This window comes from Alligator mississippiensis, chromosome 4, assembly GCF_030867095.1.
Source record: "Alligator mississippiensis isolate rAllMis1 chromosome 4, rAllMis1, whole genome shotgun sequence".
Taxonomy (NCBI): Eukaryota; Metazoa; Chordata; order Crocodylia; family Alligatoridae; genus Alligator; species Alligator mississippiensis.
In genome coordinates, this window is record NC_081827.1 from 222377511 (window position 1) to 222399513 (window position 22003).

Sequence of the window (22003 nt, forward strand, 5' to 3'; positions counted from 1 at the left end):
CAGATTGACCTGGATAGACTGGAGAAATAGTCTACATTCAACTAGATGAGATGCAACAAGGACAAGTGCAAAGCCCTGCATTTGGTACAGAATAATTGCACGCACACATACAGATTGGAGAATGACTGGCTCGGCTGCAGTATTGCAGAAAAGGACCTGCGAGTTAAGTAAACCATAACTTAAATATAAGTCAACAGTATGTTCTTGTTGCAAAAAAGGCCAACCGCATACTGGGTTTTTTTAACAAAAGAATCATATGTAAATCAAGAGAAATGATTCTTCCACTCTTCAGCACTGGTGAGGCCTCATTTGGAGTACTATTTCCAGTTTTAGGTCCAACATTTCAATCAAGATGTAGGCAAATTGGAAAGAGTCCAGTGGAAAGTAACAAAAACTATTAAAAGTCGGGGAAGTACAACCTATGAAAAAAGACTGAAAGAACTAGGATTATTTTGTCTGGAGAAGAGATGGTTGAGGGGGGGATTTGATAATAGTTTTCAAATACCTGAAGGGTGATTATAAAGAGAATGGATATGGGCTTTTTTCTGTGGTTGTTGGGAGCAGGACTCAACCTGCAGCAGAGGAAAATTAGGTTGGAGATTAGGAGGAACTTGCTGACTATGGTGGTGGTCAAGCACTGGAACAGGCTATCTAGAGAAGTTGCAGAATCTCCATTCTTGGAAATTTTCAAGAACAGTTTGAACAGACTGGGTTTGTTTAGTCAGGGATGCTTCTGCCTTGAGCACTGGGCTAGACTAGACGACTTCATGAGGTCCCTTCCGGCTCTACTTTCTTATGATCATAGTTAGTTCTCTTTTAAAAAAAATGAAATGATTCAAGACTGCTGTCTAGAGCTATTTATGGTGCAATACTTATGTCTGAGGGTTATTTATGTTAATGTGTCATTTCTCATTAGCAGTGAATTATAAAAACAATAACAGGTGTCTAATGGGGACAGGTCCATTAGTAGTCAAGCTGGCCCCCAGATATTGTAGCAAACCTATAGATGAGCCACTTAAAGAATTTTGGGGGGGGGGGGTTAGAATAAAAGTATAGTGTTTGCCATTGTCATATAAACTAAACTAATATAATGTAATATAATTCAAAAGAAGTTTGCTTTTTGAATTATCAAGTCAAAAAGTACATGTGGCACCTGGGAGATTGGAAAGATAGACCATGAAAAACAAGAACTGAAGCAGGGAGGGTTACAACAAACTTTTGTTTCCTTTTCAGAACATACAATTGTGAATTCCAGTCTAACATTTCTATGTAAAAATAGTTTAACATGAAATAGCCACTTACACTGCTTGTTGCCACAGTGTGGCCATAGCCCTACACATATGTAGCCAGTATGTTTGATAACTCGTGTTTGCTTGCTTCACGATCATTCACAAACATTTTTCCTCCACATACTCATAGGCACATGAGTCCACACTTCTGAAAGTAAACTGGCTCTTTATTAACTGAACATTTAAAAGAGGTTTCAGCTGCTCTTAGCATTGTAGCCATTAGGCCTGTATGAAAAGGGAAGTATTTGATTCGGATTCAGACGATTTGGAGGACAGTGATTCGATTTGGAGATTCAGATCATTGTCCTGAATTGATTCAGCTGAATTGGCTTTGGAAGATTTGGCACCAATTTGGAGAGATTCGGTGATTCGGATCGCGGGGGGGGGGGAGGGGAGGCAGGCACAGCTGAGCAGCTGCAGGTTCTCTTGCAGCTCCTCTGGCTGAGACCTGGTTTGGTTAAGACAGGCCTTTTCTGTAGTATTTAACTAGTACTCCAGCTAACTAGTGTTTTAACCAGTGTTCCAGGACTGCTGGCAGCCTTTCTTTGGCCTCTTCCAGGACAAACAGCTCACTAGATAGGTGCAAGAGAAGGCTAACCACAGAGGCGTGATCTCTTTCATGCGGGTGTAGATTTGGGGAGGTGAGGTGGATCGCCCCCCTCCTGCCACTGCCATCCCCAGCTGATCCAGGCACCAGGGATGCCCCGGAGCTGCTCCTGCCTCACTCCACCTGTGGGCGGCGGTTGTATGGGGTGCAAGGTTCAGCAGGGGACAGCAGCAGCAGCACGCAGGTTCCTCTTTTCAGTGCCTGCTCCCTTCTCTCCCCCACCACAGAGGATGTCCCATGCTGGCTGGGAGCAGACATTGGAAGGAGGAACCTGCTCACAGTAAGCTCTGTCCTTGGCTGACAGGCATGGGGGGAGCTCTAGAGCCACGCCTGCCCCATGCTTCAGGGAGCCTTCTTTACTTCAGTCTTTGGCCAGCAGGAGACACAGGGGGGGAGGGGTGAGCAGGGAGCTGGAAGGAGGAAGCTGTGTGCTACCACAGCAGCTGTGCCCTGCCAAATCTCTAGCTGTCCACAGCCCCCCAGCTGGAGTGGAGCAAGAGCAGTTCTACTTCCACCATTCCCTCTGAGTCATCCAGGGGCAGTAGCAGCAGTGTTGGCCTGGGGCACATTCCTTTCCACCCCCACCCTGTTCTTTGTATTCCTGCTCACTGTCTGGCTCCCTGGTATCCCTGGCAGACCTGGGGGCTCCAGCCATACTGTGGCCTGAGGGCATGGTGTGGCATACCCCACTTCAATAATTTCTGGATCTGCCCATGTTTTCATGATCCCCTGTGGACAAACAGATGGGAAGTTATGATGATATGGGGCTCATACGACTGCACTTGTATCCTGTTAGGGCTTTCTTGAGACAGAGCTGGTTTTACTGGGAACGGGTGGAAGCAGAGAAGCAGAAAGCCTATTTGCACATGTGTGTATGAGTCTGGTTGCACACAAATGTATGATGGGATTTTTTGTGAAGTAGGGTCATGGAGCATGGATAATGCAGAGGAGTTGTGGGAAAGAACCACTCTATATCCCAAAGCCATAGCTAGTACATTGAAAGAAGTGGTAGTGCATGCAGTGGTTGAGTGACAGCTCCCAGTGAAACAGAGAATTTCTACCTGATTTCAACAAATCACAAGCCACTAAATATATACCCTACAGGACCTACACTATAGGGCCTACAGAAGGTGGCTGCCAATCATTTTCCTGCCATATTTTCAACTCTGTTGTTAGATCAGTGATCAATTTGATTCCATCTGAATTGTGGAGATAGCTACAATATGGAGCCCCAAGACATGCTAAATAGCAATATGTGGCTGAAGAAATATTACTAAAGGCTGGTGGTACACAATAAAACTATTCAGACTTCACCAGCAAATGAAGGGTGTTGATTGAAAAACGATGAAAAAGAAACATCAGCTAGCATTTATAGTAGCTGACACATAGGAATACTGTCTTGTGCTGGGCAGTAGGGCAGTGCAAGTGATGTCTGCAGTACAGTACCAGAATCTCCTCAACATACAAGAAGAGAGAGATCAGTCACTATGAGTCCTGTTCAGATTCTAACTGAATTTGGGGAAATATTTCAAGAAGATGGACACTTAGAGGACTAGGTGAAATTAAAAATAGACCCTTTGAGACTAGGAAAATGGAGTTTCATTTGCATTAAAGTGACTGAAAATAGGCAATGGAGCCAGAGAGAAGGGCTAAAGTTATATCCAGGAGGATATAGAAGGCACCTCCAATATTAACTAGTTTGAAGTAAATAATATAGATGACCAAGAGAACGCTGCCCAGCATGCAGGCAGCCATGGAATGGAAGCAGGTCCATCACTGTCAATCAAACCACAAAGTACTATATACTAGCCCCCACCAGATCCAGCAAGTTAACAAACACTTGAAATAAAGGCAACAGCAACAAAAATTGTTGAAAGGAAAGATGTAGCAACTGCATGAACGATGGAGGGAGGATCACAGGTTGCAGGCAGAATGATTCAAAGGATGCTTTACAAGGATGCTGGCTGCAGCTGCAGAATCTCTGTAAATAGCTCTTTTAATAAATAGCCAGTTTAGTTTTACAAATGCGGAGTCTTTTCAGCATACAGTACGTGGAGCAGTTATGCAACAAAAGAAATATCTACTTTATTACATCATACAGTTCTTCTATATTTTTTCTTATTTTCTATGTTATGCCTAATACAATTTCTCTGATATCATATAACATGCTATTACTTTTTGAAACAGAAAAAACTCAGAGTATTTTTGGCATTTAAAAAAACCTATTTTACAAAAAAAAAGGATATTTTTGCTGTGAATCCATAGATGTACTGGGGAAGAGGTTTTAGATGCATAGTTTCAATTCTAGCCTTTAGCTAGGTGTAGACATTCAGGGAGGTTAGAGCGAGTTAAAAATGGTGACTCTATCTAAGGTAAATTGGGATGGAGACCTAGCAGGGGTGAGGTGGGGTGGAGGTTGGAAGATTGGGGGGCAAGCAGGCACAGGGGGAATCAGGGTGTTCATGGGGGAATTGGGTGGAAGGTAGCATCCATGGTAGGGATCGGAGGGGCTAGCAGGGTCTGCAGAGGGATTGGGGAATTGGCGGCAGGTGGCATCTGTGGGGGTGATTGGAAGGGATTGAGGGGGCAAGCAGAGTCGGCAGAGCATTTGGAGAGATTGGGGGACAGGCAGCATCTGTGGGGGGCTAGTGAGGTCCATGGGGGGGATTGGGAGGGCAAGCAGGGGGTTAGTGGGGTCTGGGAGGTTTTGGCAGAATCAGAGGGGCTTGGGAAAGTCTTTCCCCCACCCCCTGAGACCAAGGGCTATTTTTAGTCCCCTGATCTCCCCTCTATCCCCAAATGAACAATCTCCTTCCCTGGCAAACCACTGAAAAAAACTGGCACTGGGAGCAGCTTACAGGATGGGGGGTTTGGTGGACTGGAGGAAGAAGGGGGGCTGACTGGTCTGTACGAAGGGGTTGTCCATCTGGGGGTGGGTCAAGGGGTTGAGGAAAGGCTAAAAGTATCTTTGTGCCAAGGGGGTGGGTAGGGAAAGATCAGCCCTAGGACTGGGGCTATCAGCTGGGCTTTCCCAGCCCTGAGGCTGTACTGAGAACTGTCAGAAAGTCAGGACAGTTAGACTCATTTAAAAATGGCTAACCCAATCTGAGTTAGACTACATTGGAGGTAGAGTTAACTTAAATTGGGTTGGCCATTTTTAAACTACTCTAAGCTTTCTGGAACTTTTATACAGTTGGCACTTAGATTGACTTAAGTGTAACCTGGGTGAATTCAGTTGTATCTGGTGGCCATTTTTAACATAATCTAGCCTTTCCCTAACCTCCCCAAACATCTGTATGCACCCTTAATGTGCTTTTCAGTATTACCAATTTATACCTACCAGGTCATATAGTCTGTTGCTAATGAATGACCACTTGATTGTTCAAATTAATTGAACAAATTAAACAACCACTAAGAGAGGATCATATTGTACTGTCCATGATATGCAACAGCAGGTCACTGAAGAGATTCCATTGTCCTCTGCAGTTTGGTGGGGTGAGGACCCACGTTGGGTCTAGAGAAAAACCTATGGGGTTTTGTACTTTACCCTGCAGTTTGTTCATTTCCTAATCTACTTCCTACCTGAACCCAGGAATTCACCTCTTTATCAGAATTTTTCTTCACCCGTAAAAGGTATGGTTGAGAATCACAACCACTTCCCTCTAGCAGTCCTTCTAGCTCATAAATCCACAGTTCCTTACAGATAGTCCCAACTTCTCATTTCTTCTCTCTGCTTTTCTCCCTATGTCTCCATGCACCCTATTCTAGGTCCATGCTTCCATCTTCATTCACTCTCTTCTTTCTTTAGTTCCTGCTTGTGTCTTTGCTAGCACACTGAGTCCATGTTTTTTGCGGACCACAACCATTCCCCAGTCTCATGGTTCCTCTTTTCTTGCATCCCCCAAACAAACTCTCCACATCCCTGCTGGTCTTTAATTCTCCTACCACCCAGGGTCTCTTCTTTCCCTTCCAGCCCCAACTTTACTTCCCTTCTCCAGCTCTTTTCTTTCTTCATGGCCCCAACCCCATACCTCCCCGGTTCAAAAATGCCACTCTTCTACTGCTTGTAAGGGATGAGCAGATCCCTGCCATCATTGTAGACAATGTACTAGGAAGGGAAGAAGGAATGGAGCTGCCTTCATTCTCTACTCTGTCTGGTTCTATCAGCTATTATTTTAAATCTATCAGAGCAGTCATTCAGGGTGTCAGCATTTTAAATTCTGTTATCAGAAAGGAAGAGCTGAGATATGGTTGTCTGTGTGGAAGGTCTAAATAAATACTAGGGCTCTGTGAAATTTTGATGGGAGTTTCATTTCAAAGCTGTTTCGATGCATTTTGAGCTCAAAACAGTGAAATTGAAATGAAACAAAAGGCTTCAAAACAGATTTGAAATGAAATGAGGGCACTCAAAACATTTCAAAAGTTTCAAAACGTTTCAAGTTTCGAAGCTGGGCTTGCTGTACCTAAACAGAAACTAAGGAGATGAAGGGTGAAGTGGGGAAGGACTGCTCTGATACTGACAACTAGCTCCCTTTTCAATTCCCCAGCTCTCTGATCATTTCCCCAGCTCTTCCCAGGGGGTGCCAGCCTCCAATCTGCACATGGGGCTTCAGTAGGCTTCTGCTGAAACTGCAACAGTAGCCTGCTGAAACCCAGCGTGCAGATCCGGGGGCCCGCACCCCTGCGGAAGACCTGGGGGGAGTGATCAGAGAGCTGGGGAACTGAACCAGGAGCTGGGGGAATGTTCAGGTCCCTGAACATTTTAGTTGGATTCCCCAGCTCTCCAATCTTTCCCCCAGTTATCTGATCAGCTTACCCCAGCTCTTCCTGGGGGGCCACCAGTGCCAGCTACAATGGAAGGTCTGTGGGCTGGGGGGCTGTGCCGGGGTCTTCCCTATGGAGATCAGCCTGACAGTGGGAGAGTCAGTGGCAGAGCTGCTCGGAGTTCAGCGCTGGCTCCAAGCACAGCCCTGGCCAGTGGCTCTCCCCCGCCTCCTGGTGCCAGGCTCAGCTCTGTGGGGCTGGCGGAGTGACTCCGAGTGCAGCCTGGGAGGTGGGGGAAAGCCAGAGCTGCGCTCTGAGCATCTCAACCAGCCCCATGGAGCTGAGCCTGGCGGCAGGAGCTGGCAGGAGACCTAGTGGTGGAGGCACTCTGAGCGTAGTCCTGGCAAGCACAGCCTGGTGGTAGGAAGTTACGCAGCCCCATAGAGCTGAGCCTGGTGGTGGGAGGAAGCGGAGAGCCAGTGGTGGAGCTGCTCTGAGCACAAGCCTAGCTCCGAGTGCAGCCCTGGCCAGTGGTTCTCTGCCGCCTCCTGCCGCCAGGCTCAGCTCCATGGGGCTGCAGAGCCTCGCACTGCTGGGCTGTGCTCACCAGGGCTGTGCTCTAAGTGGCTCTGCCACTGGCTCTCCCACTGCCTCGCTGAGCTCCATGGAGCTGGTGGAGCCACTTGGAGCACAGCCCTGGCTCCGAGTACAGCCCTGGCAAGCACAGCGCTGTGGCTGGAGGCTCTGCAGCTCCACAGAGCTGAGCCTGGTGGTGGGAGGTGGCGGAGAGCCAGTGGCAGAGCCACTCGGAGTGCAGCCCTGACATCAAGCGCAGTCCTGGTCAGTGGCTCTCCCCTGCCTCCTGCTTCCAGGCTCAGTTCTGTGGGGCTGTGAGGCGCCTCTAGTGGGCAGGGTGAATACCATACCATCCCCCTTTATCGGAGCATCCCTCAACTTTTCTGCCATGACTTGTTGTTATTGAGTGTGTCACGGCGTGGGGTCCAGTAGAATGGCCGTGATCTCCCTAAGCCCCGCTCTACTGTGCCAAGTTGACCCAGTGGGCACCCTTGACTCTCGCCCGCCACATCTTTGATGACAAAATATATTTGGGAGGCTGCCTTTTACGCCCTCTTGGTCACATCTTGCTGGACACTTGGACCCCGTGGTTTCCTGGACCCCTTGTGGGTCCCGCTTTGCAATGGGTGCTTTAGGGGCACCCTAGCCTTATGGGCTATGCATGGCTCCAACCACCTCTTTACCACACCCCAAGCCTCGCAGCTGGAGTTGACGTTGCTCGGTCTGGGCCTTGTTTATAATCTGGCCCCCTTGTCCTCTCTGGGCCCTACCTCTTTTGATCTGCGCCCTCTCTGGCACTAGGGCTCTCCACAGCACTGTCTCACTCTGTGCTCTCTCTCTGGGGCTTCTCCACAATGCTGCCCCCTCTCCTGGGGCTTCTCCCAATAATGCTGCCCCCTTCTCTAGGACTTCTCCCAATAATGCTGCCCCCTTCTCTACAGGGCTTCTCCCAATGCTGCCCCCTTCTCTTGGGCTCACCACACCCGCACTGGGGCTTCTCATCAACACCCCTCTCTCTGGGGCCTCTCAACTGCCCCCCTTCTGGGGCTGGGGTCAGTGCTGCACCTTCGCTGGTGCTGGGGTCCCCACGCTGTTGTGGGTCCCCTATGAGGCCTCCTCTAACCCCTAATAGCCTCACCCAAACCACCGGTAACAAACAGCAAACAAAATGCAAGCCCTTTGACTATAACTTAAATGGAAGCCGCCCGGCTATAACAATATTCCAGCCTCCTGGGGAATACTCCATCCCTCAGCTGTGTCAGATGCTGCTTCTTCAGTCAGGCTTCCCCTCTCTTCCCTGAGGGAGCTCCTTCCCCCTTGGCCACTGGCAGGGGACTGGTAGCCTGGCCTCAGCCCCTGCGCTTTATAAGGGAGCCAGGCCCTGCCCCTTCTGGTCAGCTGACCTCCTCTGGTTGCCCTGGCAACCAGCAGCTGGGCTCGTCACTCACTGCTAAGGCTCTTTCCCTAGCAGTTTTCTCCCTTAGGAGCAGTGCACCTAAGTGCTCTGCAACAGAGTGAAAGGAGGGGGTTCAGTGGTGTTCCTCTTCTTGGGTGATCCAGTGATGGAGGTACTCACGTTTGCACTGTGGTGTTCCTCAGGGGTCTGCCTCCCCTACACCCCATCCACTCGCCAACTGCTTGGGCATTAGTATCATTGTTTCCGTCATTCCCTGTGAACCCCTTTTACTGGCAGGGTTTGGCTTCAGCTTTGGTACCGGTCAGTTGCCAGGATGTCAAGGCATCTGAAGCCCTAGACCCTGATGCCAGAGGGCTGGGCTCCTGTTACCTCTCTCATCTCTCTCTCTACCAGAGAGAGAGAGGCGCTTTTATGAATTCCTGAGTGCAGGCGGGTGGGGACTGATCGTCCCCCTGCCTAACGCAGAGACACTGCTTTCCCTGCTCCAGGTGCAGGCGCAGTGCCTGTGGCAACACTCCTGCCAGCCACCGGAATCTCTGCCTGCCCGGTGTGCTCCCTGCTGGCTTTCTCCTTCTCTCCACCATGCCTGCCAGCTTCCCGCAGGGTTTTTGAACTCCCTGTGGCAGCTGCCGCAGCTGCCACAATTAGCCTAGGGTTTCCCCACCTCGGCAACAGCTGTTTAAAGAGCCAGCATAATGCCAGCTTGCACAGCCACGGCTCCGGTTCTGGCTCCAGCCGCGCTAAGAAAGGTGGGTTCCCTGGAGTGTGGGGAGTCTGTGTGTTCCCTGTGAGCACTCTTGGGGGTTTCCCCAGCTGCCTTGGAACCTGTGGGGGCTTCTCACCACCGCAGGCTGACAGAGTTGTTTGGAGTGGAGCCTGGTGGTGGGAGGTGGGGAGAGCCAGGGCTGTGCTCCGAGTGGCTCTGCCAGCTCCATGGAGCTGAACCTGCCCTCCTAGCACTGCCACCGAGTGCCGGGAACGGCTCAGTGCTGCCCCTGCTGTAGCCCCAGGAGGGGCTGATGCTGCCTGCCTGCAGTCACTGGGATGCATTGTGCCCCAAACTCCCTGGAGTGGTGCAGCCCAGTGGCTACAGGCAGGCAGCATATGCCACTCCCGGAGTTGTCGCAGGGGTGACACTGGGCTCTTCCCAGTGCTTGGGGTAGGCCACAGTGGTGGAAGGGGGGCTGTTGCCACCCCAAAAATTTGTTGTAGCCCTCCCCATCTACATTCCCAGCACCACCACTGAGCACGGGCCTCCTGAGGGGCGCAGGCCCCCAGATCTGCATGTAGGATGACAGGAAGCTGCCACTACTGCCTGGGGCCAGTAGCAGCAGCAGCCTTCCCAGCGCTGAGCAAGGGCTGCACCCAGCGCCAATCCCAGGCGACAGTGGCAGCCTCATGTCATCCCATGTGCAGATCCAGGGGCCTGCACCCCTGGAAGGAGTCCAGCACAGCTCCACAGACCTCTTGGGGGTGCAGGTCTCCAGATCTGCACACGGGATGACAGCAGGCTGCTGCTGCCAGCAAGTGATATGAGTTTTGCTTTCAACTGTTTGAGGTGTAGTTTCTCAAAAACCCCTGCACCTATCTCTTTGAAACTGGGCAGCTTTCATGCCCTTGGAAGGAACTGCCATCCCTGCATTTTTCATCTGAATCAGGCAAGAAATGACAAAGTAATTGGCATTTTCATGATTCCCTATTATAACCTATGGGCTAAATGTTGAAACACGTCGAAACAACAAAACAGTTTAGACTAAACGAAACGGAACAGTGCTTCGAAATGAAACAAAACGACAAAACAAAACACTGTTCCTTCAAAATGGTGAAACAGAAGTTGAAACGAAGTGGTTCTGTTTTGCACAGCCCTAATAAATACCATCATATGGTGCTTTGATCTATAGACAATTACAAAATGAATTCAAACTGCTCAGTAAATGTGAGGGGCTCTGACTGTCTCCTGTTTCTTTCTTCTGAATTTTTAATTTTCTTCTAAAAATATAGGGATTAGGGTAATAAACATTTTTTTCCCATAGTAGTCTGGTTACTGATGCCAAAAAGATTCCATGGAAGTCAGGACAATGACCAGATTCTTGGTAGAATTTGCTGATTGCAATGTTTGAGTCTTTTCATCCTGGGTCCACCTGCCCTTTGACTTCCCTTGTCTGAATAGGACCACCGTTGACCCTTTCCTTGGCTGCTTTGACACACTTTCTGGGCACAGATTTTATATCTGTTACTCAGGAAATGAGACCCCACAGCCCAGGTGTGAATCTTCCACAATCAGTTCTGACCTGCCACCACAGCTTAAGCACAACTTTTCCTAGAGTTTTCAATCTTATAAGTGTTCTGTGTCTCTAGCTTACCTCTTCAAGGACAGATGTAGCCAAGAGACCTGTAAGGGTTTCAAAAATCAATGACTGTTTAACTAATATAAGAAATAAACATATCTAAACAAAATAATAAAATACCTGCCTTTCTTTACCACTCTTGGGTGTTCTTTGGGCTTAAGTCAGAGTCCCGTAGGGAGCCCTTCTTCAAATTATGGAATTATTTTCTCTGTAACCAGTTTTCATCTTTGTCCACTGGTCCCACGGGTAAACAGGGCCCTTTGGGTATTAAATAGGGCGACCATATGGGAGAGTGGGAAATCCAGGACATTTCTCCTGCCTCCCGCCCCCAAAGTCAGCAGTGCTGCTTCAGGCAGAGGTGGGGTGGCATGGTGCACTGGCAGCTGTGCCTGCCTGCCTATCTGCCTGGCACTCCATGCCACTCCTTGCCTTTCCACTTCCCTGCCAGACTGTGGCCCGCACACCTGTGTTTCTAGGATGCTCATTTTAATTCTCACCAGCTGGCTGGGACCAGCCTCCAAAATCCTGGACATATGGTCACCCTGCTATTAAAGTATACTGTTCTATACAAGCTTCTTTTGTTTCTGGCAGTCTCTCAGGGGTGAGTATGGCCATAATACCTACCTTTTTTGTCTTCTAATATACGAATTTTTCCACTGTCCAAGCCCCTGCAGAGAGACTGGAGAAAATTGGTTTAATGTAGGATGCAGCCAAGGTCCTTGTATTTGAGTGGGAGCAATTCTCTCTGGTCTGGGAGATATGTGGTAGAGCTTCACTCAGCCAATAACAGCAGCAGCAACAACAACAGAGTATACAGTTGCTTAAAAGAAAAAGCTGCGTGCTGACTACCCCTGAGAGAATGGACATACGAACAAGTGAACATAAAGCAAATGGGGCTGGAACTTCCCAGTGCTTTCGCTGCTCTTTGCTAAGTGCCCCAGCGCACATACTTCCCTGATAGTAAACAAGAACGAATCTGAGGAAACCTACTCCTCTCCTGTCTGTTAACTTTCTTTTACTGAGGGCAAGGGTTTACTTACATAGGCAGTCATATGGAGCAACTAATTTGCTGTAGAGGTAGAGAAGCTCCACCTTCTTTTACCTCAGTCTTCTATGCCACTTAAATGCTTTTGACAATTTACCCAAAGTTATTATATTTGCATATGTGTTTGTGCTCCTTAAATACTATGCCACTGAATTAAGACCGACTTACAATAGGGAAACAATGTTCATTAGGTAATTGCGTATTGTTGAACCATAAAACTTAATGTATAAAATGCGTTTCTGCACTGTTCAAAGTCTTGTTTCCAGGGTCAAGATGTTACATTTCTTTTATCATGGGTCAATCTACATGTGAAGATTTTCTCAATCTTTTCTTTTAGGTTCTGCAGTGGAGAGTACAACAAGAGGAGGCTGCCAGATTGGAAGTTGCTATAGCTGCCAGGAGAAAAGAAAAGGAAGATGAAAAAGAAAGGCTACAGAAACAAAAGGAAATGATTTGTAGAGCAGAGGAGAAAGAAAAAGTATGTGAAATTTGGTATTTGAATGAGTTACTATGTCTAATTGCCTCTAAAATCTCTAACTCATCTCAATTCTTCACACTTTTTGTTAACAGTCTTTGGTATTTGTGCAGAGATATAGTGCTTAATGGAGCTTTGCCAATGCCCATTTTGGCATTAAAATTGCGTGCACTTCCACAGTGATTGTGTTAATTTCTCATTTTTCTAAAAAAAGGCACAGATACAGGCATATAGCCTGTGACTGTCACAGTCTCGTAGAGGAAATCAATGCAGAGAAACTACTGAATTTCTAGCTCTTTTACAGATTTGTATTATTGAGCAATATGGCAAAGACCTACTGAAGCTTCCAGTGCTGCAGTAAGGTATGCTGCAATGCAGCAAATGAGTCTCACAAAATATTGTCTGCAATATAGCACACTGCACTTGGAACAGCACAGGAAACTTTCCAATTGACTTCTCTTAACAGAGGGCCTGATGCACATATTAATATTAACTCTTTCAAGACAGCAGAGAGATATACTGTCTTATTCTAAGTTTTCATTTGGTGCACAGGAAATTACTTTGTTTAAAATCTGAACAATACCTAGTTGAAAATCTTCAATCACTTTAGTATTATTTTTTTTTTAAAGCTATGTATCAAACTGTTCATGAAGGACAGGCAGGGAAGACGAGGAGGAGGAGTTCCACTTTATATAAAAGAGCCACATGATTGCTCAGAGTTTCAGTATGAAACTGGAGATAGGCCTGTTGAAAGTCTCTGGTTAGGGTTAAAGGGGAAAGCAACAAGGGTGATGTTGTGGTGGGTGTCTGCTATAGACCACCAGACCAGGAGGAAGTGGTGGAGGAGGCTTTCTTCAAACACCTAGCAGAAGTTTCCCAATCAAAAGCCCTGGTTCTTATGGGAGACTTCAATCACCCTGACATGTGCTAGGAGGGCAATACAGCAGTGCACAGGAAATCCTGGAAGTTTTTGGAGAGTATTGGGGAAACTTCCTGGTGTGAGTGCTGAAGAAGCCAACTAGGGGCCATGCTCTTATTGACCTTATGCTCACAAACAGGGAAAAATTGGTGGGGAAAGTAGTAGTGGATGGCAACTTGGGCAGCAGTGACCATGAGATGACTGAGTTCAGGATCCTGAGGAAAGGAAGGATGGAGAGCAGCAAAGTAAAGACCCTGGACTTCAGAAAAGCAGACTTCGACTTGCTCAGAAAATTCATTGGCAGGATCCCTTGGGAAGCCATTGTGAGGGAGAGAAGAATCTAGGAGATTTGGCTATACTTGAAAGAAGCCTTACTGAGAGTGTAGGAACAAACCATCCTGATGCATAGGAAGACAAGCAAATATGGCAGAAGACTAACTTGGCTTAGCAGGGAACTCTTCAGTAAACTAAGTAAAAAAAAGGAAGCTTATAAGAAGTGGAATGTTGAACAAATAAATAGGGAGGAGTATAAAAGCATTGCTCAGGCATGCAAGCATTAAGTCAGGAAGGCCAAAGCACAATAGGAGTTGCAGTTAGGAAGGGATGTGAAGAGTAACAAGAAGGGTTTCTACAAGTGTGTTGGTAGCAAGAGGAAGATTAGGGAAAGTGTGGGTCCCTTACTGAATAGGGGAGACAACCTTGTGACAGAGGATGTAGAAAAGGCTGAAGTGCTCAATGCCTTTTTTGCCTCAGTCTTCACAGGCAAGGTCAGCTCCCAGACTACTGCACCTGGCAGCACAGTTTGGGGAGGAGGTGAACAGCCAACAATGACTAAAGAACAGGTTAGGCACTGTTTAGAGAAGTTGGACATATACAAGTCCATGGGGCTGGATGGGATGCACCTAGGGATGCTGAGGGAGTTGACTGATGAGATTACAGAGCCACTGCCATCATCTTTCAAAACTCTGGGTGAGCAGGAGAGGTCATGGATGACTGGAAAAGGACAAACACAGTGCCCATATTTAAGAAGGGGAAAAACGAAGATCCAGGGAACTACAGTCCCATCAGCCTCACCTCAGTCCATGGAAAAATCACAGAGCACATCCTCAAGGAATCCATTTGTAAACACTTGGAGGAGAAGAAAGTGATTAGGAATAGTCAGCATGGATTCACCAGGGGCAAGTCATGCCTGACCAATCTAATTGCCTTCTATGATGAGGTGACTGGCTCTGTGAATGTGGAGAGACCAATGGATGTGATATACCTTGATTTTAGCAAGGCTTTTGATACAGTCTCCCACAACATTTTCACAGGTAAGCTAAGGAGGTATGGGCTGGATGAATGGACTGTAAGGTGGATAGAAAACTGGCTGGAGCATCAGGGTCAGAGAGTAGTAATTAATGGCTTGAGGTCTAGTTGGCAGCCAGTGTCAAGTGGAGTGCTCCAGGGGTCAGTCCTGGGGCCGGTTTTGTTCAATGTCTTCATTGGAAGATGGCATAGAGGACACTCTCAGCAAGTTTAGAGATGACACCAGGCTGGGGGGAGTAGTAGATACACTGGAGGGTAGGGCTAGGATTCAGAGTGACCGACACAAATTGGAGGATTGGGCCAAAAGTTATCTCATGAAGTTCAACAAGGACAAGTGCAAAATCCTGCACTTGGGACAGAACAATCCCATGCAGTGGTACAGGCTGGGGACTGACTGGCTGGGCAGCAGCTCTGCAGAAAAGGACCTGGGGATTACAGTAGACAATAAGCTGAATATGAGCCAACAGTATACCCTTGTTGCCAAGAAGGCTAATGGCATATTGGGTGGCAATGGTAGGTGTGCTGCTAGCAGTTCAAGGAAAGTGATTCTTCCCCTCTATTCAGCACTGGTGAGGCTACATCTGGAGTACTGTGTTCAGTTTTGGGCACCCCCACTACAGAAAGGATGTGGACAGATTGGAAAGAGTCCAGCGGAGGGCAGCAAAAATGGTGAAGGGGCTGGGGGGGCATGACTTATGAGGAAAGACCGAGTGAACTTGTCTTATTTAGTCTGGAGAAGTGGAGACAGAGGGGATTTAATAGCAGCCTTCAACTACATGAAATGGGGTTTGAAAGAGGATGGAGGTAGACTGCTCTTTGTGGTGGCAGATGAGTAACAAGGAGTAATGGTCTAAAGGTGCAGCAAGGGAAGTTTAGGTTAGATATTTAAAAAAAAATGTCTCATTAGGAGGGTATTAAAACAATAGAACAGGTTACCCAGAGGGGTGGTGGAATCGCCATCCTTGGAAATTTTTAAGACCCAGCTAGACAAAGCTTTGGCTGGGATGATCTAGTTGGGAGTGGTCCTGCCTTGAGTAGGGGGTTGGACTAGATGACCTCCTGAGGTCTCTTCCAACCCTAAATTTCTATGATTCTGTATGCTAGCTGTAGTTCTGTTATCTAGATTTTATTTAATATACAGAAACGTGAGCTTTTCAATACTCATTTTGCTTAGTTCTTACTTTTAAGTCTTAATCCTTTGAATGTAATACAAGAACTGCTTTCTGTGGAATTTTTATATTAAAAATTCTTAATTATTATTTCAATAATGATAAACACCAGAAGTAGCAAATCTTGTGGGATGGTCCTACAAACATATAAACACATGAGTAACTTAAGTTGTCCTATTTGCTTCTTTGAGATTGCTTATTGTTAAAGTTACTAACACGCTGAGTATGTCCTTTTGCGTATATCTGTTAGAAGTAATAAGTTAAAAATAAATAAACAAACCAGGCAGAATTATTTTAGAATGCAATGGTTTCATGATATATGTTCTTCACAAGAAGGACTTAAATTATCAGATGATCAACTAGTGGAGGAAGGACGTATAAAGAAAACAGAGTACCTATCATCCATGTGTCCTCTTTGGCATTAAAATTTCTTCCCTTTATTTAGTTGCCATATTCCTTCATAACATACCTTAATGGGAGACAACACAGGGGAGGGGTGCAGGACAGCCCTTTACTGCTTGTTAGAAGCTGAGAGATTTTCATCTCTTTAAAGCCATCTGCATGAAATTACTGATATCACAGTAACATTCTTAAAAACGATAACAAAAATATAAACCATAAAAGAAACTGTTAGCATAACGTGCCTCATCTGAATATTTTGCCACGTCTAATGAGATACGGTTCCATTACCTTAGTTACAGAGAAAAGAAAAGAAGATCCTACACTTTTAGACATTTCTCTAATAAGTTTGGGTTTAACTCTGACCCAACTTCCCCTGCTGAGTTCAAAGACATTTCCTTTCCCTCACCTGTGTATCAGGTTCTAGGTGCTAGTGCTCATAATCAGGTGGCTATATAAGAATTCCACATAGCAAAATGATTAAGTGGCATATAGCTAGCTTGACAATGGGACAAAATGTTTTTTTCTCCTTCTATCTTGTTTTTGTCTGTTCTCATAACCTATAACTTAGAGTTTTATTCCGAAGGCTTATGGATTCCAAAGATGGACATGAGGAAATCTTCTTTGGAAGCATAATAAAGTATATACTTTCAGTTTACTAGTTGTAGTCAATACATGTTTTGCCTTTATCTTCAGTGGGGCAGAATCACAGGAACATACTCTGTGCAGGCATATTCTAGACATCTGCTGTACATTTTAAGTATAAACATACAGAAAAATGCACAAGAGAAACTTTTCAAATTCTGTTTATTCTGAGCTCTGGTATTCTTACAGTTCGACTGTAAGTAAAGTAAAGATATTGGGGCCTGATACCGATAGCCGATATTTAAGGAGGCATATTAGCCGATATTGATCCGATATCTGATACAGCTGCCTCCAGGTGGTAAGTCCGGTGTCGTGGAAAGGGATGGGGGAGGGAAGGGGCATGGGGGGGGGAGATCAACACCCCCCACGCTAAGGGAGGGGGCAGGAGCAGGCGCTGCCCAGTGGTGGGGGGGGAACTCAGGATGGAGCTGTAGCATGTGGGGTAGGGACAGCTCCCGCCACTGCTTGCATCCCTGGAGGGTGTGGGGAGAGTGTGCCCCTGGATCTGCATGGCGCAGGGTGGGCGGCAGCTGTGAGGTGGAGCCAGAGCCAGAGCCAGCGTTGCATGGGGCTTTTCTTGCTGGAGGCTGGGCTCGGAGCAGGCTCTGGCAGCTCCCAGAGGAGGCTGCAGCCACCCCAAATTTCACTGCAGCTCTGCTGCCAGCCTTGTGCCACCACCTGGTGCAGCCACAGCTTTTCATCAGGCAGCAGCATGGGTCTGGGAGTGGAGCTGCAGTGAAATTTGGGGTAGCTGTAGCCTCTTCCCAGTGCCACCGGAGCCCACTCCAAGCCCAGCCTTCAGCAAGAAAAGCCCCGTGCAGCACTGGCTCCGGCTCCAGCTCCACCTGGCAGCTGCAGGCTTCTCCATGCCGTGCAGATCTGGGGACACATGCCCCTGCCCCCCTGGAATGTAAGCAGCAGTGGACCATCCTCCTGCCTCCCTTGGCAGCGCCTGTCCTTGCCCCTCCTTCCCTCACTGCGGGGGGCATTGATCAGCTCCCCCCACATCCCTTTCTTCTGCCCTCCCCCTCTTACCAGCTGGAGGCAGCTCTCCACACTGCTGGCTCTGCTCCATGCTGCACTGTAGCTGCGTGCAGCACAGGCATTTATCAGCCAAATTATTGGCCTCATCGGGCCGATATCTGATATAGAGAATTTTCTTCATATTGGTACCAATCCAATATCAGACCGATGTATCAGTGTGCCTCTAATTATGATGCAACCCTGATTGAGATATGGGGGTTAACTACCAAATTGTTTCTGTTGGAGCTCTTGATATATAGTTTTTATTTTCTCCACCTTTATGGGAAGAATCAGGGATGTAGTGAATAGCATGCATCACATCTTTAATAGCAATCCACTTAAAGTTTTTTATCTGTTGATAATTTTGTTATAGTTTATTTTGTTATAGTTTTTTCTGACTTCTGGTTTGTTTTTAGATGGGTCACCCATTGGTAGTTGATCATAAAACCACAAGGAAAGGAAGAGAGGCTTGGTTTGGTGGGGGCATTCAAATGACCTTTGGCAATATCACTCTTACATATAAGAATCTAGGTCACGCAGGACTCCCTGCACCTTAAGTGATTCAGGCAAAAGGACTGTTCAATGGCATTGAAATTGTGTGTTGCAATCCTCTGCACTCATTGCTTGATCCCAGAGGGGAGCTCCCTTCATTTCTGAGTGAATCTATTTTTGCTGGGAAACATACCATATGGTAGCAAAAAAAATCTGTAATCAGTAGGGTGTATAAGAAACGTTCCCACTTTACACAGACTGTAGCACTGTTGGATATGTTGAGTGTTCCCACATAACAGAGAATGGGTAAAACATGAAATCAACAGATATCGTATTTGACCTGCTCAACACAGTATTACAGTGCATGATATAGGCATATCTAATATGCCATGTCAGTCACAGATTTTTTTTAACATATTCAAATATTATATTTAATTATGCCTTCTGGCTCCTAATTAGATTTTATGAGGAATAGTGATTTCTCCTTTGGGCAATACTATATAAAGGAAAGCAATTAATGCGATAGGAGAAATTTTATTTTATAACATAAATTTGTCAGGTAATATTTAATAAAAATATTCTAAAATTAGAGTTGTATAGTTATCCTTGCCTTCATATTTTGCATGTAAAAATGTCCTAAATAAAGTTATACTTAGTTATTACATTTTAACCTATAATGATAGAAATTGGGAGTACTGAGGTACATGCATTGTTTGAAAAATCCATTCTCTCACAACAGCTAGGGTCTTGTCTACAGAGATGAAATGGTGGGGGGGGAGGGGGAGGAGTGGGGGAAGCTGGCATCCTGAACTACAAATATCTGTAACTAATGAACTCGAGATTCATTAGCTAAATTGAAATAAAAGGCTGTGTACCTTTCATGGCCACCTCATAGATATTTTGTCTCAAGGGGGGGGAATCATTTGATTCCTTTCTGAGTAAATACCTTCATTAATGTTGGAGAGTTTGAGACTATTTTTCCAAAATCCTCTCTAGTCCTTTGGTTCTTTTCCCACCATTAATCCTTGGTTTGATAAGTGTCCCAGCACTTGGCCCTAATCTTTAGGTTGAAGTAGCACATTTGATAATTTTTCTTGCTCTTCCTTAGATTTTTTCCTTGAAGAATGATGTATAAAAGTAAATGAGGGCATAATAGCTGAGGGAAGTAGAAGGTTCATTTCACATCTAACACAGGACATTTCTGTTTATACATTCTAGGATGATATCTACTTTAAAAAAAAAATAAATATATATATACACACACACACACACAGTGGTAAAACGTTGTTGACTCATGTTTATTTTGTGTTGCTCTTTAACTCACAGATTCTTTTCTTTAGAACAGCTGCCTAATTAATTGCACAGTTATTCAAGTTGTACTAGTTTACACTTGTCCTTCTTGAATTTTATCCTGTTCACTTCAGTCACATCTTCAATTTATCAAGATCATTTTGAGTTTTAATCTGTCCCAAGTTTTTAAGAATATTTTATGAAGCTCCTTTTGCAAAGATCCAGGATCAGAACTCTTTTGAATCTCTTTCTATGGACTTGCTAAGTGTAACAGGGGTGCCTCTTTGGGGCCCGTCTACTGGTGGCCCCTCCCACCTGTTATGGACCAACCGCCCGCCTTCTCTCCTGCCATGCCTTGTTGTTAGTTGATTAATAGATGTAATTAAGTGGGGGGCTGCCCATTTTCCGCCCCGATGCCAGGGGGCGCTATCCGCAGCTCCGTACCTCCCCTACACCACAGCCCAAGCCTTGCAGATAGAACTGACGTTGCTCAGTCTAGGCCTTATTATAATTTGGCTCCCTAGTCCTCCCTGGGCTCTCTGCAGCCCTGTCTCATGTTGCGCCTCCCCTGGCGCTCGGGCTCTCTGCAGCCCTGTCTCACGCTGCGCCTCCCCTGGTGCTTGGGCTCTCCACAGCTTTGTCTCATGCTGTGCCTCCCCTGGCGCTTGGGCTCTCCGCAGCCCTGTCTTGCGCTGTGCCTCCCCTGGCACTTGGGCTCTCCATAGCCCTGCAAAGTTCTATGCCCTCTCTGGCGCCGGGGTTGGTGCACCCCAAAAGCTTTGCCTTCTCTGGTGCCGGGGTCGGTGCACCCCAAAAGCGGAGCCCTCTCTGGCACTGGGGTCCCTATGCTGCTGTGGGTCCCTATGAGGCCTCCTCTTTCCCCTTATAGCCTCACCCAAGCCACCGGTCTTAAACAACAAACAAAACACAAGCCCCTAGTTTATAACGTAAGCCCGAGCCTCCCGGCTATAACATCATTCAAACCATACTGGGGAATACTCCATCCCTCAACTGTGTCAGGAGCTGCTCCTGCAGTCAGGCCTCTCCTCTTTGGTTGCTCTGGGAGAGCTCCTTCCCTCTTGGTTGCTGGCAGAGAGCTGCCATCCTGGCCTCAGGCCTGGGGTTTATATGTGAGCCAGGCCCTGTCCCTTCCAGTCAGCTAACCTCTGGCAGATGTGGGCCACTAGCTCACTCTGGTTGCCCTGGTAACCAGCAGCTGGTGCTCCCCACTCACTGCTAGGGCTCTTCCCCTAGCAGTTTCCATTCTTTATAGGAGCCGGGCACCTAAGTGATCTGTGACACACCTACCCCTTAAGACCCTCACTCACTCGAGTGGGTCTTCACCTTTTCAGGTATCACATCTGTCCTGGGCTTCTCTTGGCCTTTCTTCAGTCACTCAGCAACTCAGGAACAGGAGGCAGAGGTTTCCAGGCACCTCCTACTCGCCTTTTCCCCAAGGGTGCACCATGTGGGATTTGCTGGGAGTTCACCTGCCACAGATAGTCCCCCCACATTAGCCAGCCTTGGTAGGGTGCAATTTAGGCCTGTCTTTTCTCCTCTTCTACAGCCTTTAGATGATAGTGAGGATGGCTCTGGGCCTGGTGTATTCTTCCGACTCAAACTGCAGGCGCAGCACCATGGGCATTGGAATTCCTCCTCTCTGCTGCCCCTTTGTCCTTCTCCACTTGCCATTTGTAAGGTCTCGGCCTTCCTCTTCCTGTCACCTGACCGGCTGGCAGGGCTTGAGGCTTAACCCCAACTTGACTGGCCGGCCATGATTGGAAGGTTCTGAACTTAAAGAGGCCACCCTGCCTCTCAGTAACAGGGTTAGGGTTCCCTGTTACACTAAGCTATATTGACTTTACCTCTTGCTTGCATTGAAACCTAATTTTAAAACTCTCACTGACTTAGGTAGAAAAGAAGCACTTCTCTAATACATAGTTAATTCAATGAGAAGATTTGCAGATGGAAGCTCCTGTGAACCTCTGTGAAATAGGCCCCCAAAGTATAAGACACATGAACTTTACACAGAGACTTCTAATATGGAATGACAAATCTAACATGTGATTTGGGGTATCTTAAATCTACATTTTCTTTTTTTTAAATGATTTTACTTAAAATGAATCTGCACATTGAATTTCTTAATGTTTAGGCTTTAGACTCACAGGAAGTTAGGGTTGGAAGGGACCTCAGGAGTCCATCTAGTCCAACCACCTGCTCAAAGCAGGACCATCCCC

At 46.8% G+C, this 22003-nt stretch overlaps 1 protein-coding gene across 5 annotated transcripts in view; it reads left to right on the forward strand.

The window, feature by feature from the left end:
- The window catches only part of CCDC148 (coiled-coil domain containing 148), a 161405-nt gene that overhangs the window by 100788 nt on the left and 38614 nt on the right, over window positions 1–22003 (forward strand). For all 5 annotated transcript variants that reach the window (XM_019480300.2, XM_019480307.2, XM_019480304.2 and 2 more), the window contains one exon: window positions 12384–12524. In XM_019480300.2, coding sequence (XP_019335845.1) covers window positions 12384–12524 — 141 coding nt within the window. The remainder of the gene's footprint in view (window positions 1–12383; window positions 12525–22003) is intronic.